The sequence below is a fragment of the Aspergillus homomorphus genome, assembly GCF_003184865.1.
Source record: "Aspergillus homomorphus CBS 101889 unplaced genomic scaffold BO97scaffold_32, whole genome shotgun sequence".
Classification (NCBI taxonomy): Eukaryota; Fungi; Ascomycota; class Eurotiomycetes; order Eurotiales; family Aspergillaceae; genus Aspergillus; species Aspergillus homomorphus.
The window spans coordinates 324,877-341,642 of record NW_020291918.1 but is presented as its reverse complement, the minus strand read 5'-3'; the positions used below and the strand labels follow the sequence as shown (position 1 = coordinate 341,642).

General features: G+C 50.6%; 7 protein-coding genes across 7 annotated transcripts; 3 read left to right on the top strand and 4 right to left on the bottom strand.

The window, feature by feature from the left end:
• The first annotated feature begins 575 nt into the window (after positions 1-575).
• BO97DRAFT_149349 (thioredoxin domain-containing protein) lies at positions 576-1,629 on the top strand. The gene has a single exon (XM_025690161.1). The coding sequence runs from the start codon at positions 735-737 to the stop codon at positions 1,449-1,451; it is 717 nt and encodes a 238-aa protein (XP_025549275.1). The 5' UTR covers positions 576-734; the 3' UTR covers positions 1,452-1,629.
• A 649-nt stretch (positions 1,630-2,278) lies between these two features.
• On the bottom strand, positions 2,279-4,294 carry BO97DRAFT_149347 (SMI1/KNR4 family protein). The gene is made up of 2 exons (XM_025690160.1): positions 4,070-4,294; positions 2,279-3,974 (listed from the first exon to the last, which is right to left on the bottom strand). The coding sequence occupies exons 1-2, from the start codon at positions 4,078-4,080 to the stop codon at positions 2,429-2,431; spliced, it is 1,557 nt and encodes a 518-aa protein (XP_025549274.1). The 5' UTR covers positions 4,081-4,294; the 3' UTR covers positions 2,279-2,428.
• A 2,324-nt stretch (positions 4,295-6,618) lies between these two features.
• On the bottom strand, positions 6,619-8,374 carry BO97DRAFT_149341 (proline-rich nuclear receptor coactivator motif-containing protein). The gene has a single exon (XM_025690159.1). It carries the CDS (start codon positions 8,269-8,271, stop codon positions 6,865-6,867), a length of 1,407 nt encoding a protein of 468 aa, XP_025549273.1. The 5' UTR covers positions 8,272-8,374; the 3' UTR covers positions 6,619-6,864.
• Positions 8,375-9,281: 907 nt separating this feature from the next.
• Positions 9,282-9,826, top strand: BO97DRAFT_350454 (SCF ubiquitin ligase complex subunit HRT1; the record flags this gene model as incomplete). Its single annotated transcript, XM_025691953.1, has 4 exons — positions 9,282-9,395; positions 9,457-9,535; positions 9,595-9,665; positions 9,728-9,826. 4 exons carry the CDS (start codon positions 9,282-9,284, stop codon positions 9,824-9,826), a joined length of 363 nt encoding a protein of 120 aa, XP_025549272.1.
• Positions 9,827-9,830: 4 nt separating this feature from the next.
• On the bottom strand, positions 9,831-10,586 carry BO97DRAFT_407221 (signal peptidase complex subunit 1). Its single transcript, XM_025695595.1, has 3 exons — positions 10,469-10,586; positions 10,336-10,395; positions 9,831-10,262 (listed from the first exon to the last, which is right to left on the bottom strand). Exons 1-3 carry the CDS (start codon positions 10,505-10,507, stop codon positions 10,062-10,064), a joined length of 300 nt encoding a protein of 99 aa, XP_025549271.1. The 5' UTR covers positions 10,508-10,586; the 3' UTR covers positions 9,831-10,061.
• A 403-nt stretch (positions 10,587-10,989) lies between these two features.
• On the bottom strand, positions 10,990-12,211 carry BO97DRAFT_350228 (homoserine kinase; the record flags this gene model as incomplete). Its single annotated transcript, XM_025691943.1, has 3 exons — positions 10,990-11,331; positions 11,419-11,717; positions 11,782-12,211. The coding sequence occupies 3 exons, from the start codon at positions 12,209-12,211 to the stop codon at positions 10,990-10,992; spliced, it is 1,071 nt and encodes a 356-aa protein (XP_025549270.1).
• A 2,262-nt stretch (positions 12,212-14,473) lies between these two features.
• BO97DRAFT_350283 (magnesium transporter CorA family protein) lies at positions 14,474-16,524 on the top strand (the record flags this gene model as incomplete). Its single annotated transcript, XM_025691945.1, has 2 exons — positions 14,474-15,882; positions 15,945-16,524. The coding sequence occupies 2 exons, from the start codon at positions 14,474-14,476 to the stop codon at positions 16,522-16,524; spliced, it is 1,989 nt and encodes a 662-aa protein (XP_025549269.1).
• Positions 16,525-16,766: the final 242 nt, after the last annotated feature.

Genomic DNA, 16,766 nt, shown 5'->3' with positions numbered 1-16,766 from the left:
GACGGGGGGGGGGAGGGGGAAGAGCACGACGATAAAGATAGAAGAAGGGGAAAATTGGTGAAGGCCGCAGGGTGTAGGAGGAGACTTGAATTGGGTTGGTTTCGTTGATGTTCAGCCCGCGGCAGAACTTTTGGCTGTGCTGGCTAATCTCTGGTTCCGGATGCGGCAATCTCATCTGGTAATATTACCAGATGATACACATGTTACTTAGACTCAAATACTTATTTGTTCAGATCGTAGAATCGTTTTCAGACACCTTGCAGTCAATAGAATGAATGGTGGAAGAGCAGGGAGTTCTTTTTTCCTTTCCTTTTCTTTTGGATTCGGAGTGATCCATGTAAAGTGCAGTATCATTTGCAGAAAGAATTGACTTTGACCTTGGGGCCTTATTTCCAGTTGGTAGATTGTACGGCGTAGAGCAGAAAAGGCGTTACTGGCCGATTGTTGCGAGAACGCCAAGCACGTTCCAGAAGTCTATTCCTCTCTGAGAGAGAGAGAGAGAAAGAAAGAAAGAAAGAGAGAACCCCATCTCAAATAGCCTTAATATCCGATCTGTCCTTTGCGTTGAGAAACCTCTTACCCTCGACAAACCAAAAAGAAGCAGGAAAAGGCCGGAACGTCTACGGGCCCCGCCCATATTTCTGTCAACGAACGTTGCTCAAATTCCTTCCCATCGAATCTCCAGTTTCTCTCCCAGCGGACGAACTACGCGGCTTTGCTAGAAACTCACCTCAATGGACCAGCATCCCGCGAGAGGTCGGGATGAGTCCGACGACGATGCCCTACTTAAAGCTCTAGAGAACGAAGACGATTCATACTATCGGGCGCATCGAATTGAACAGCTCAATGCCGAGTTTGCCGCAGCTCAAAATAAAGCGGCCCGCAGTACCGCTGCTCCTATAGGAACTGTCGTCGAGGATAGCCTCTATCCAACCCTGAGAACCGATCAGATACTTCTGGACTTCACAACCCAAACCCATCGATGCGTCATTCACTTCGCACAACCGGATTTTGCGCGTTGTAGCACCATGGACGAGCACATCCGAGCGCTGGCTTCTCGGCACCACGAAGTGCGCTTTGCGCGGGTCGACGTGCGGGACACTCCGTTCGTCGTAGAGAAACTTAAGATTCGCATCCTTCCTTGCGTTATCGGCTTCAAAGACGGGGTCGCCGTCGAACGTGTGGTGGGATTTGAGGGCCTTGGATCAGGTGGCCGCGATGGAACCGACGGGTTCAGCACGAAAACACTGGAAAAACGGCTTATTTGGAAAGGTATTCTAATTCAGGAAAAATTGAAGGACATGGGTGACGCCTCGGACCAGTCGGACGAAGGCAGCGACGACGGGACGGATGGGCGACGATATGGAAGGCAACGTGCTATTCGGAGTGGTAACGTACGTCAACGTCGGCTCGCTGACGGCGACGATGACGACGATGACGACTGGGATTAGCATTGGATGCTTCACGAACTTGGGGTGGGAGCATAGCGGCCAGCGCATGATGGCCAGGAATTGGACGGAGCCAATTCCCTCCACCTCAGCAGACATGATCGTGAAGACAATGGGCCCTTGTATGTTCACCAAACTTGGGTATCTTACTCAACCACGCATTGTGATGCAAGTATGCCTGTGACCACATAGTGAACGAAAGCGCTTCACCCTCGCATCTTTGCATCAGAGACCAAGAGAGGGGGAACCTTTCGCGTGGTCAGGCGGAAAAAGGTAGCAAGACTCTTCCATGCTTGCCAATGGTAGCGCTTAGACTTTCACTCGATGACTCTCGAGATAACTTAGCCTTGTATAACATATATGGAAGCGCTGCCGTCGACAATTAGCAAAACTGGCCACCTACTCGGAATATCCCGTATAGCCTTCAAAAGAGATGCTACGAATATGTCGGTCCCAGAGACAATGCATTTCCTGGCGAATTCGCCGATAGATACGCCCTTAATTTCCATGAGCTGGGGCCAAAGGACAGATAACAAGGGACACAATATGGTGTATTGGAAGTGGAAGAGTGCAGCATCATCGCCAAATAAAATACATGCATCGGAAAAACATGGGATAGGCTGGAAGCGAACGGAAGGAGCCACTGGCGACTTGCTCAGGGTAATGAGAAATCGATCATAGGATGCTCAGACCGTCAAATGAGCCAGATAAAAGAAACAACGAAAGTCATTGTAGCCATAGAGAACAATGTCCGAATTTTATACAACAGGCTTTGAAGAGAGTTTTAAGCAGAGTTCCATCACTGACCAATGAGCGCCTGGTACACTGGGGACGACAATGAAGTACTCGACAATGCAAAAGATCAGCCTTCATTAATACTGCAGAGGCAAGATATGCTCATGATTTAAGTGTGAAGGTGTGGGAGAAGGAAACAGGTTGTCAGAAATACAAAGAACAGAACAGCCCTGCAACAATGATGTCTAGATAGTTACATTTTTCATCTCGCCTAAGACCTCGGGGTCCAAGCCGGTGGCGGAAGGTGGTTGATTCAAAGGCGTCTTGTCTGTTTCCGAAAGTCCATGCTCAGGCTCGGCTTCCGAGATCTCGTCGTTTCCTTTCCCTGAGATTTGGGGCGTCGCGATTTCCATCAAATCCTCTGTCTGTTCTTCCTTGGACGCATTCTCGGGATTTTCAGCATCCGCTGCAGTATGGACGGGGCTTGGGACCTCTTCCGTGACGCGAGCTAGAGGGCTTGAGATACCAAATTGAGTCTTCGGGCTCTGTGTGGAACCACGATTTGAAAAGCGATGCGGCGACCTGCCCCGTTCTTCACTTGGTGTGGGGCTGCCATAAGGTGATTCTTTGCCGGATTTGCCTATTGTGTTAAGTCCTAAGCCGCTCGGAGTCTTGCGGCGAGGTGGCTTCCGACCATACTTTTGGTCGGTTCTCCACCGTAAGATCTCGAGATATGGAGGCTCGACATTCTGCGCTTTGAACTCAAGAAGCTTAAGCTCGTTGGTTTCCTCGTCCACATGTACCTTGCCGCTGCAAATATCATCGGCAAACATGGCCAGGAAGGCGGCCCAAGACCGGGCAACCACGTACTTGCAATCATAATCACGGCCGAAGAGGATGACCTGCCCCCATTTACCGGCAGGACCCGGCGCAAGGTCGATCGCAATGTGGTTACCACCCCAATCGCGAGCCAGAGGAATCCATGCAGGATGAGCATACGCCTTCTGGACTGCGTTCGGGGGCTGTGAGTCCTGACGCTCGAGAAGATCCTGTCTCCACATGGGATTGGATGCTTGCGCAGGCAATGCGGATGAGGACGAACTGGCGGCTGCTTTCGGAACCGGGTTCATCATTGAGCTGCTCAAGAATTCTTCATTGACCGTCCTCCAGTTCTTCCATTCCTGCACTATCTCCTCACAGTCAAGGAGCATACATCCAAAGATAACACCGGTAGGCAATCCAGGGCGTTCTTGACCATCGTGCATCATCAAGGACTCCCGCACCTCTAGGGGCAAGCTACAATCCAATTCGTGCTCTAGTTCGTTGATGTCGTTCTGTGTACATCCCTCGCACAAGTTATCAAAAAGCTCTTCGTAATTATGCTCCAGCCATTTATCAATTTTTCTCCACGAATGGCCAACTGGGGGCGGAGGCGGGGCACCATCGTGAAAGCTTTGCATCTGAATCTCGGGAGCTCCATCAACTCCGGGGTCGGTTGACTGCCGTTTTTGCGATGACAAGGAACGCATACCCGGAGAATATGGGCGATTGGGGGACCCGGTACCCGTAGGAGAGCCTGACCAGCCATTCGAGCCTTTGGGTTGGTCGTCATCGTAGGGAGCAGTCAGGTCCGGGCGCGATTCGATGGCACTTGTCGCAATTGATGTGAGAGGCTCGTGTCGGCTTTGACTGAGAGGCACATGTTTACCCGATCGATAAGGCGAGTCGTGGGATGCATGACGATCATAGGAAGTCATTGTATGCCAAAAGGAGCGCCATGCTGAACCGATGCTATTTAGACGGTTAGAGAGCTGCCCGTGGCGGTAATCGACTGAGCTGTGGGTTCGTGCGCTCCTGTCAACAGCGATGGAAAGGGTAGCACTTACGCATTCGCCATTATGAGAGACAGAGTGCTCTAGCAAAGAGAAAGACCGATTGCTTGTCCGAATGTACTCTTCGTTGTTTAGATCAGAAAGGGCGGGAGAATGACCATTGGCTCCGCGTCTAGGGGCCCAGCGGTCGAGGTTCTATCTGCGAACTGGAAGACAATGGGAGGCCCGAACTCTTGGCGAAAATATGTGAATGAACGTAAGTGATAAAATGGAACCTTTGACGGATGAGAGAAGATCGCGGATCGGATTGAAAGATTGAGGGGGGAAGGGGACAATGTGAAAGGGGCTGGGGGAGACGAAAAGAGAGAGAGGGAGGGGGGTGGAGGGTGGAGGAGAGAAGAGAAGAGAAGAGAATAGGACCGAGTGGGAAGGGAAGGCGGCAAGGAAGGGGGAAGAGGGGCGGAGGGAGAAATGACTACAGAAGACAAGGATTTCAAAGCGACAACCTGATACTTAGTTTTGGGAGTTGATGTAAAAGGTTGGGAAGGAGAAAAGAAAGCAGGAAGAGAGAGACAGAGGCGAGAAGGAGAGGGATAGGGAGAGGGAGAAAGAGGAGGGAGGCGGCGGGAGGAAGACGAGGAAAACGAGGAGAAGGCGGAGGAGTAGAAGGAGGAGGAGGAGGAGGAGGAGGAGGGGGAGGAGGGTGATAAAGGTCGGTCGGTTGGCTTTCAATTGAACAACTGACTACCTTACGCGGATGACAATGATAATGATGTTTACTGATGTTATTTGTCTTTCTACTTGGGATTTTGAAATGTTGATAAATATAAATATCATCAAAATGCTTCTCTCTCTGAACCTTTCTCCCTTGGAATGGCGTCCGCATCCAGGGACCGGCCGGGTTGGCTGGCTGGTCCTGGACAGATCTTCCGCCCTTTTCTTCCTTTGCATTCAGAATGGATATTGGCAATCAATCTTCAGAAGGTACCTACCGTACAAGAGTAGTTAATTCCGTACTTCCTGTAAGTACTTCCCCTTGTCCACCATCGGGGGCTGGTAGGTATCTATCCACCCCTAGGAGATTTCTTCAGTCCGTCACGGCTTTCTCTCTCTCTCTCTCTCTCTCCCCTTCTCCTTCGAACAGCCCAGCCCGGCTGGCATCTCTCCTGAATGCACGTTCTGGACGAGGGAAGCTTGGGTGCTAGAGAACGCCACTGCATTCCCGCGTTCTTGTACCATCGGTCACCATACACGTAGCTGAATTCGGGTATCAGACACCCAATGCGGTGATCGACCGAGCATACCTAGTACTGGGTAAAAAGGTAGGTAGGTAGGTAGGTAGGTGCTCCGTACAGGCAACATAGGATGACCACCTGGACCATCATCGAGACTACAGTACTCGTACATCAACAATCTGACAGTTCCTGACCGCAGAGGAGCGAGAGGCTCTTAACTTCTCTCTTTCTGACCTGGTTTCTGGCCGCGTAATTTGCAGTACAGAGTGGAGAAGATGCCGAGTGGGGCGTCGGGAACTACCATTCCGCCGTTGGACTTGGCTTGTCGCGCCGGCTTCTATCCGCGTTCTGGACTCCCTTGATGTCTGGTTACCTGAGGCTGAGACGGGATTACTCAGTACACTACCTGCCTGGGAGTATCCATGAGTATACAGTACAGTACAGTACAGTACAGTACAGTATTGGTCAGTCCAGTTCTCTGTCTGGCAGAGTTCAGACCTCGCTATCCATCCATCTCCCCTCCTCTCCTCCATCTACCTCGCAAAATAGCCGGCCAGCATTCATTTCCCCCGTCCCTTTCTCTCCTCTTTGACGTACTGGGAGGCTGCATCAACAACATGCAAGGGGATCATGGATGCCCCCCGGCCCCGACCTTTAGTCTGTATACCCAATATGTATGTGTAAGTCAAATGTATCAGATGAATAACAAACAAAAACAAACGAGAAACACATGATGAACAGCCGGTGCATGACTGTCTGCAGGAGACTCAGTCATAACAAAGAATGAATGGCATGGATAATAATGAACGTAAATACATATCACTGAATGTCGGGAGGAACAGAATGTAAAAAAAGAAAAGAAAAGAAAATCTGATGGAAGTCGAGTCCGGAGGTTGTGCGCACCAGCAGCCACTACTCCAAGGTTACCCTCAATGGCTATCCTCCCAGCATCATAATGGGTAACATGGTCAGAAAGCATGCGCGACATAATTCTGTCATGACCTGGGATCGAGCAAAGCATGCGACCACCATGACAACAGAATAAAAGGATGGCCATCATGACATGAGGTAGATGCTGAGGACATGACCGGGGGATGTGACAGGAACAAAAATAATGAAGCATGCCACGCGGCCATCAAGCCTTGTCAATCAACACCCATAGGGAAATACTCAAAAGGCAACCAGACTCCAGGTTCGATGCAAATGGGGTATAATAAATCCCAGTAAGGGGCCATAAACCCTGCCATCAACAACAAGACGCTACCAACATGAACCGCGGAGAACACCAACAAAGAGAGCAAATAGAATGGGGCAGCAGCGAGAACAAAGCCCTGTGAATCGACAAACAAGAAAGGCACGGCCACTGGGCCACAAATACAATCCCTGAGAATTTAGTGACATATCAAAAGAGCCTGAAAAGAGCGGCATGCAAAGGTCTGAATTCGACATTGAGACGTCCTCCAGAATGGCCCAAAGCATGAACTGAGCCAATATCAACAATTAAACATTGAAACAAAACTGGTTCACGAGATCCAGAGCGCCGAAATAAGAATTAAGGAGGGCCAATCATGGGCAGAAGTATGGAGATAGCATTTCAGTACAAAGTACGTGCAATCAGGCAAATGAACTTCGAATGCCACTAGCTGGGACAGCGGGGTGCGCATCAAGTTTCAGGACACGCCGTAAATCATCCTCCATTTTCTTGGTATCGACGGATTGCGAAGCCGGACTGACCGAGACGGTACGTGATATAGGCGATTGTTGGGGGGGAGGATGATACAATGGATACTGCGCATACTTGGGCGGGGATCTTGGCGGCCCGTACGGATGCGGAGGAGGATAGTGCGCCTCTCCAAGGACACTTGAGTGGTTCCCCGCTTTCGTTGAAAGGACCTCCTTTCGCAATGGCGAGTACGGAGGCTGAGCTTGGTAAAAGGCTTTGTGCTGTGTATACGAGGAGGGCGAATGTGAACCACTGCCGGGAAAAGCTTGTTTGTGCTCAATGGACATGCCATGCGAGTAAGAGGCAGCTGGCCCTGAGGTTGTTCTTAATGGAGTCGCGAAATGAGGAACGCTGTGGTTGACGGAGGAATGGCACCCGAAGCTACCAATATGGTTCTGGGTGGTGACCGAAGCCGAAGACGGTCTCTGGGGACGCGGATTGAGTAGAAGGCTCTTCAAAGCCTCTGTTTTGGCCCGGCGTTCATCTTCGTCCAGGTGACCCGTAGATGGAGATGGCGAACTGGCTGATCGCAATGCGTTCATACGATCCTGGTAGGGTGCAGCGAATGGAGGCCCTATACGCGATTGATGGCTTTCAGGGCTATCCACATCTATTGGAAAGGATCCACCACCAGCACCATTAGTTCTGTGATTAAAAAGGGCTTTTGAATCAGTTTGCGGAGATTGTATTCTTGTGGTAATTTCCGGGCTGCGCGGCTGTTGGGCATTTCTAGCTTCGACTGCAGCTTTGAAGAGGAAATCAAGGGGCGTAGGTTGGCGTCTTTCATCCTCAAAGACATGACGCGTTCTAGATTTGGAGGGCGTACTCTCCATATCCGGACTGGCATCAAGATTGTCACTGTCAGCTTCCAAACCCGATGAAAGGTCCGACTCGGGCAACGACTTAGAGAAAAAGCTTGGGATTGGGAGAGCAGATGGCGCTGGCGATGCATGGAAAGTAGGACCTGCATAATGCGAGCTGTCCTTTGTCTGCGGAGTAGCAATGTTATGGGAGTGCGAAGAGGTATGTCGGTGCCCGTTGCTGGGAACAGGCGAGGCCTTTGGTGCCTCGCGAGGTTTTTTGTTGCACCGCACATGCTTCTTCTTCGATGCGTTATGATTATTATTGAAGGAAGAGTCGGTGGCAGTCCCGCCAGGACTCTGATTCCGCGGCGGCGAAGAGGGCGGGGTTGCCAGTAAGGCGACCTTCTGCGTCGATGGAGTGATAATCCTTTTCGAATTTCGGCGGTTGTTTCGAAGACCCTTCGGCGTCGGAGGAGTGGGCGATTGAGTTGCCATTGTGAATTGGGTTGGAAAGAGAAACAGCTTCGGAAGGCACAACAAGGAAGGGGAGCAAGAGCGATAACAATGGAGGCGACTTTGAAAAGGTGGGAGAGAATTCCACTGTACTAAGCAGTTTGTCCAGCAACCCGTACTGAAGCACTTGGCGCTAGAATATCAGGCAACGATGAAGCAACAATCGTAATGTGCGGGTGGGATTGCGAATGTGGCCCGACCAGTTTGGCCTTGAATTGGAGGGTGTGATTTGGAAGGATATGCGAGCTTTCGTCTACAGGGTCAAGTGCGAATCGAGTAAAAGGACGGTGAAAAGCAAAAAGCCAGAACTCCCGAGCATGTTCACATCTAGATCATCGAAGGAATACGGTGCGAAGAAAGCAGGCTGCAAGGCATCGTAGGAAGACGTTGATATTGGGTCGGATTCAAGGTGATTGTTGGATCGTGGGAAGGGCGGGAAGAAGCAAGGCTGGGGGTGGGAGGGGACCAAGCGGGGGTGCCCAGTGATGACTCAGCGCCCACTTTAATTGACTAAGTTTTGAGTTACTACTAACTAACTACGTACTAGGTAGTAGGTAGGTAGCAAACAGATGTTCTCGGTACACTACGGTTGACATCGTATGTCCTTCTGCATTTCATCGCTCTGACTTCAGCCTTATCATTTGATGGTAGTTGCGAATCATTCAAATATCGAGCTGCGCTATCAGAAGTGTCAGCGGTTTGTTCCTTGCGTGCGCCAGAAGGTTCGAAGACACCTCGGGATAACTGCCCTGCCTACACCGCAACACGCATTTCCCCCCGTTATCAGCTACCTAACTGACAAGATCGACCTAATCCAGGTACCGCCTGCTCAACTAGTCGACCTACGTAATCCACCAAGCAGCGCCGCCCGACTCACCCCTCCTCTCCTCCCCTCTGAATCCTCCGCAATTCGAGTAGCCATCCTTTAGCTCCAGTCTTCAATCTGCTCTTCCTAAACGAATGATAAGGAACGGACCCACTGCAGTGTTAACATGGCGGATGTGGAAATGAAAGAGGCCGGCACCTCTGGTGCTTCCAAGGCCAAGGGGATGTCCAAGGTCGCAGATGCCTCCAGTGACGGCAAGAAAAAGTTCGAGGTTAAGAAGGTATAGCCACATGGAACCGTTTCCTTTCCAAGGCACGGAATTAACTAAGTTGTCGCTTTAGTGGAACGCTGTGGCTCTGTGGGCGTGGGACATCGTTGTCGACAACTGTGCGATTTGCCGCAATCATATTATGGATCTATGTACGCTCCCCTTTCCCCGACTATGATGCATCGGGTATCTGACATGTTGTTCATGCTAGGCATTGAATGTCAGGCAAACCAAGGCTCATCTACGACGGAAGAGTGTACAGTTGCTTGGGGCATCTGTAATGTGGGTATGCCCCTTTCTGTCTTTCGCAGTACAAAACACTGATCCGGATCTCATCTCTCAAGCACGCTTTCCATTTCCACTGTATTTCACGGTGGCTAAAGACCCGTCAAGTCTGTCCTTTGGATAACAGAGACTGGGAGTTCCAAAAATATGGTCGGTAGGCTAGGGTCTGCGGTGATTGGGTCTAGACAGCGGGCTGGCCATGGCCTCACTCTTACACTCTTCAAGTGAGTATGATCGGCTTGGGAGGGACTGGATGGCGTTCTGCGAATTCTTCCGCATTTTTAGCAGTGGCTTCACAATGGTGCAGACAGAGTTAGGCAGTGTTTGAAGGATGCTGGCAAGCTGTGTTCAATTCGGGCTATCGGAATGACTTGTAAAGTCCACAGTTATATCTCATGCAACCTTCACGCCGTCTACCGTGACACCTGCAACTGCCACTCCCGCCGCAGTCGGTGCCAGCCACCTTTCAGGGTTCTGATTGTACATTGGCCAAGGCGGAATTACCACCAACCCAGTTGCTGCTGTCCCCGCCAGCCCGGCCCAGAGCGTTAGATGAATGTCTTGCTGAATGTAACCAACGAGGAAAGCAATAGCCTTTCATAGAATGCTTGTAAGCGGATCATGAACAGAAGAGCGAACAGGATACATGCAGTGTGCTTGTACTCACGCCTGAGAAGATGAGGAGGACCGTAGTAAGAAGTTCTGTCATTTGTTGGCCTTTGAAGTCCTGTCAAGATAGAAGAAAGCGACCGACTTTAGTCTTCCGTTGTGTTGTGTGCCACGAGATGGGCTCTACTTACTATTTGGCCTTCCAAGGCATCTTGAATGCGTGCTAACATGTCTTCTATGGCGTGTCCGAGTAAGCTTGGATCCTGAGAGGGAGTAATAATCGTGGTCGGCTTGTACGGTCGTGGTCAGACACAGCCCATTCTTACTACGCAGCTACGGGCAGCCGAGTTGAAGTCGTGGCATTATCTCCACCGCCTTTGGCTTATCGAGGGTCTGTTGCAGATAAGTTACCCGAACCTTTGAAAGCAAAATCGGCTACCATACAATTAACACTACTAAGGATCTCGACTTAATTAGTTACATACTGGAATTCATGAGGCCACTTTCATAATTCCCGCCTTCTACATTGTCAGGTGGCTAGAACGCTCATTGACTGATCCTCGCGATCATAGCTGCGCATATGTTTTGCTCTGGTGATACTACTTCGAATGTTGGACACGTGCATACTGGCCATAGCAGTTCCCTTCAGAGTATAAAATTCTATTCAGGCCTAGGAAAGAGAGGTGGATCCAAGACACACTGTATACTTTAATCAGTATTGGACCGTGGCACCCGCTTGAGCAGGCTCGAGCAACTTCCATTGACAACTGATATTGTTGGAGGCGAACCGAGCAATGATACGATCTGCGATTTCCTCAAACTTTTCAGTTGCCAGAGCCAAAATAGTTGGACCCGCACCAGAAAGGCAGATTCCCAAAAGACCAGGCTGTGTACGAGGGTTCATTGACTGAAGTATCTCCGTCAGGCCCGGAATGAGAGTTTGGCGATACGGCTGGTGGACCTTGTCTTGCATCGCCAGATAGATCATATCCGGATCCGGGGGAGAGCTGCCCAAGGCGGCAGGGAGCAAAGCAGCGCGTTGGAGGTTGTAGACCTGATTGACGTGGGCAATTAGTGGCTTGTTGCAATCCTTGGGTTTGACTGCACGTCGACTGTGAGGCAAAGGCTAGGGGAAGCTTACCACATCCGCTCTCGAGTAAGAAGTTGGCAAGACACTTCTAGCATTGGCGGTTGGCACCACGAAGTTGGGAATGATGGCGATGGCCTTGATTTCCTTGGCCCACTGAAACTTCCTGTAGTGGCCGATTCCAAGGGGAGGCTCCGGGGGCCTCTTTCCGGTATCAACTCCACCGGCGGGGGCGGGCAGGACTTCACTGAGGGGGATCTCCTTGCGTGCTACGTCCTCGGGCTTGAGTTCGTTGAGGTAGGTTCCGACGAAGCCTCCAAAGAGCGAAGCAGCAACATTGTCTGGGTGTCGTTCTGTAGACACGGTCAGCACAAGCCCGCTGCCCTGGAGGGAAGGCCAAAGCTACTCTGCACTCACCGATCATCAAACAATAATCCAGCATCCGGTCCTTGCTCAGACCCAGGCGGCCTACTTCATTTCCCAACATTACCCCGGCCACAACTGCAGTGCCGGATGAGCCGAGACCCCGGCCCAGAGGAATTGGGTTTACAATATGCACATGGGTCTCCGCGGGAAATGCCCTCTGGTCATGGCATCTAAGTACATATAGAGCTACACGGGTTATCAGATTCACTTCAGGATCCAAGTCAATCTTTTCGGTGCTGTTGCTTCGGTCCTCGTAGGTGACCACACAGTTAAGTGGTTGTTGGGAAGGTGCCTTGGAGGTATCAATGGTGACTTGAAGTTCGAGGTGAAGGGACAACGCCAGGCCAATCACGTCAAAACCGGGGCCGATATTGGCAGAAGAGCAGGGGATCTTTAACGAGAAAGAAGTAGGAGAAGCCATTGTCTAGGAGTGGTCAGGGCAGGTCAGAGACCAAATAAGAAACGGAGGTCTCAGGGCAACAATGGGGGAGAGAGAAAGCTGATGGATGGAGTCACCGCAGTATGGAGAGGAATGGATTGAAACTACTTTTGATAGAGTGACTCTTCTTGTCTTGGCATGCGCTGCCGAAAATTAGCCAGGGAGGGGGACCAACCGGCCGAGGTCGGACCCAGAGGCCAGACATACAGGACACCATAATTTCCATCCCAATCCCCAACTTTAGTGCCGGGCCACCACATCGTCTCGCCTTGCTATGATTGAACAAACCAAAACCATCCCGATGACCACGACGCATCGGATCGAGGGTGGGGGAGGGGGAAGGATAAAAGAGAAAAACCTTCAATACTGCGACGACAAATGGTAATGGCGACATCTGGCTAAGCACCTTACCGACATCATTACACACTGCGAAGGCTCAGAATGTCTTTAAGAAGAATAACCCTTTTCGTCTCCGGAACATCACATGGTGGTTGATGGACGGCTAGAACGTGGACTCCATAACTGGGACGGAAGAAAGAGCAGGAGCTAACGATAAAAAATGGGTGCCTGATGATGGATGGCCCATGTTCGAGAGGGCCGACTTTACACAGGAGTCAGGAGAGACATGCAGCTCATGCAGCAGCTCATGCAGCTCATCTGAAAATCTCAAGGTCCGTTGTTTCCTATGACATGTGCATCATATACAGTTGTTACTGCCTGTCGACCACCGTCAACCAGTATATACATCCGCAATTACCTCATGATGTGAAATCATCCATCGCAACGGGCTCGAATTAAGGGTGTGCTGACAGTGAGCAGACCCGGCTAGTCACGGGTTAACTAACTAACTACTGTGGTTGGCCATACCTCGACAGAGTCGATACTAAACCCCCCTCGGAGCCTTTTCCGACGTCGCGACTTTACAGTATAGGTACAGTACAGTACCTAAAGATAGGAACGGAGTAGTCAGTAACGGGGTTATCCCGTATAGTGTGATACCGTCAAGCCTTGTACTTAAGAGTATTTACCAGATTCACCCTCACTGGACCAGTCACTCCCTTAAGACACCCTTCTGACTTAGGTGGTTGTAAGAGGAAGATGGACGAATTATAGGCAATCTGAATAAGCAAGAATTGCAAGTGATCCAAAAGGGAAAATCCCGAGACCTACCGTGGACTATGATAAAGTAGGGTATATAGAAGATACGGTCATGTAATTACACAGCCTAGCAGCCCCAGTCAAGCGGAAATCTCTGCCCGCTCCTCGTAATCTCTCAGTCCCCGTCCGTCCATTGGAGTTGTTTGAGCAGGTAAAATAAATCATCGTCCCAACTCCGGCTTTGTGCCTCCCCCTCCCCCTCCCCTCTCTCTCTCTCTTCCTTTGTCTTTAAGACAGAAATCACCTTTTCGGGGTGGAAATCGGCAGAACTACCACAATATTCACCAACATCTATTGATCCTTTACTTGATCTTGCCCGTGTTCCTTCTACACGCTGAGTTGTGGTGTTCAACTCCCGAGGGGTTCTTCCCGAGTGCAGAGTGTCCGACCTCTTTTTTTCCGAGAAAAGTCTGGCTTTATCAAGTCGCTACCTTCCGCTTTACTTCTTCATTCATCCCATCCCACATCAGAGTTGGTGCCGATATTTAGGTCTTTTCTCCAGCATTGGCCTTTGAACGGGACTTCTGACGCCCAATTCTCTTGTTCTCCCCCCTCGCCCTCCCTTTTACCAAGCCTCTTAGTGCCGAATCCGGTCAACGTCATCTCTCGAATTCTGAGGTGAACCTCGAAGGCTCTATCCAAGGAGTTTTCCTCGTTCTACCCATCTTCTTGATTTTATCTCTGGAGCGACAACGCTCCCATTCACTTGATTCAGTCAAGTTGGCGGGCCTTCGCTACAACCAGTCCTCTCTCCTCCACCCTCTTTTGGGCCCGAAATTCAGGGTCTTCTGCGGGGGCGATACTAGACCCCCCTAATAGGATTATCCAGCACTTCCAAAGCTGGCACACGGACGCGCATCGGTAATGCCAGGCCCTAACGACGGGTCTGGCTAATGGATGGAGGAGCAAATACTCCTGGGACCTTGTTTATCATCCTGTGTACAATCTCGCGTTCTTGAGCCCAGCGGAACTTATCGAAACGGTAGTCAAGGCCTCATATTCCGGCCGCTTGCGACGCGCATTCAATCAACTATTAACTGACGAGCAACAAAAAACACTAACCGCATACCATTCAATTTTGCCATAATGTCCGAGTCACCCAAGTCCGAGAAATACATGTTTCTCACGAGATACAGCACTCCGGTTCCTGAACTTGATGACCACCGGTTCCAATTGGATTCGCCTCGCATGGAAGCCGCCCCCGATGTGCCGCTCAGTCGGCAAAATACTGCACCGCAGGGCTTGCACCCAGAGAGCCCTCAGCGCCCAGACTTGCTCAATATACAGGATGCGCTCAGAGAAGCAGGTTCTTTCTCGCGCGATTTCGAGCAGGCAATCGTCGACGACGACCGATCTGTTAAAGACCTCACCGCACTGGGACGTCGGTTCTCCGTGGACCCCGCGGGCAATGTCCGGCATGGTCGCACCTACAGCCGCACGCATCAAGACTACGCTAAGTTGTCGCCCGAGTCATCCGTCTCAGCTAGATCAACCTCTCCACCCAACTCGGTCGAAGCCTTCGCAGATCCGCGTCGCCGGGAACGGGCTAATACCCTGGAGAGTCACGGAGCTCCTGACCTCGAGGCCATTCTTCAACGCACAGTATCTGGTGGCACGCACCATCGTCGCCCCACGTTCAGCAATGCCAGTGTGATTCGCCCGCAGCCTGGGGATGCACAATTGGAAACGACTGATGATGGCTGCGTGCCAACATTTGAGCAGCCCGGCAGAATCCCAGTCATCGATTATGAGGAGTTGGAAGAATTTGTTGCGCTCAGCCAGCAAGCGAAGCCCACAGCAAGCAGACGTAAGCATAGTCTGAGCTCGCAGAGCAAGAAGCCTCGTATCTTTTATGACCTTCGTGCGGGTGCCCATAATTTTGACAGTGATGGCATGAAACGCTCATCAAGCGCGGAATCTTTATCTGACAAGATACTGGATCCGACATCGACGAAGAACGAGAAGTTATTCGCAGATGTTCTAAACGAGAAAGAATTGCTTGAGAATCTGAAAAATGAGAATGAGCCCACCCGATTTGGCTTTTTCTCATCGGAATCCCAGAGCACTGTGCACGCTGCAGAGCTGGGTGACCTGGTTCTTCCGGGGGATACTTTTCGCGATCTCTTCCAGCTTGGCCCAGAAGGCGGTGTCTGGTGGCTTGATGTGTTGAATCCTACGGAGGACGAAGTCGGAGCCTTGTCCCGAGCGTTCTCCATTCACCCTTTGACAACGGAGGACATCCTGACCCAAGAAGCTCGCGAAAAGGTTGAGCTTTTTAAGCAGTATTACTTTGTCTGCTTCAGGACATTTTACCAGATGGATAAAACTAGCGAGCAGTTTATGGAGCCCGTGAATTTCTATATGGTCGTGTTCCGCGATGGGGTGCTGTCTTTCTCTTTCACCGAGAACCCTCATGCAGCTAATGTTCGGAAGCGCATTGGCAAGCTTCGCGATTATGTATCACTCAGCAGCGACTGGATCTGCTATGCGATGATGTAAGTCGATGTCAGCTATGTGCGCCATGTCTACTTGTGTAATCTAACGTGGGTTGATTTAGCGACGATATTGTGGATAGTTTCGGTCCTGTGATTCGTGAAATTGAGGTCGAATCGGAGGCCATCGAAGATCTTGTGTTCATTGCGCGTATGGACGATTTTGAGTCATTCTTACCTCGCATTGGTGGCTTACGCAAGAAGGTCATGAGTCTGATGCGTCTCTTGGGTGGCAAAGCCGATGTAATCCGGGGTTTCTCCAAACGCTGCAATGAACAGTACTCGGTCACTCCCCGCGGCGACATTGGCCTTTACTTAGGCGACATCCAGGACCACGTTGTGACCATGATGTCTAATCTAGCACATTTCGAAAAAATGCTCAGCCGCTCACACACCAACTATCTTGCGCAGCTGAATGTGACAAACTTGATGCTGGGTAACCACGTCAACAAAGTTCTCAGCAAGGTCACACTCATTGCCACCATGCTCGTCCCTATGAATCTCATCTGCGGTCTCTTCGGCATGAATGTAAAGGTTCCCGGAGAAAAAACAGACAGCCTCGCGTGGTTCTTCGGGATCATTGGCGTCATTGGTGCTATCATAATAGTCAGTGGAGTGGCCGCCCGCCGGTACAAGCTCGTTTAAGATCGGCGCAATCAGTTTCAGCTGTTTGGTCATTGATTGTCTTGATTCTTGGTATCATGCTTGTATTGCATCGACTTTTGCATATCATGCTTTGGCTGCAATCTCTCTTTTGTGTTCTATGTTGTTTACTCTTGTCTGCTGTAATCAAAAGTATATTATAGGGGATGGAGGGATTGACACAGATAGTGTATGTGGTACATATATATATATATATGGTGACTTGTGCGTGCGCGTGCGATTCG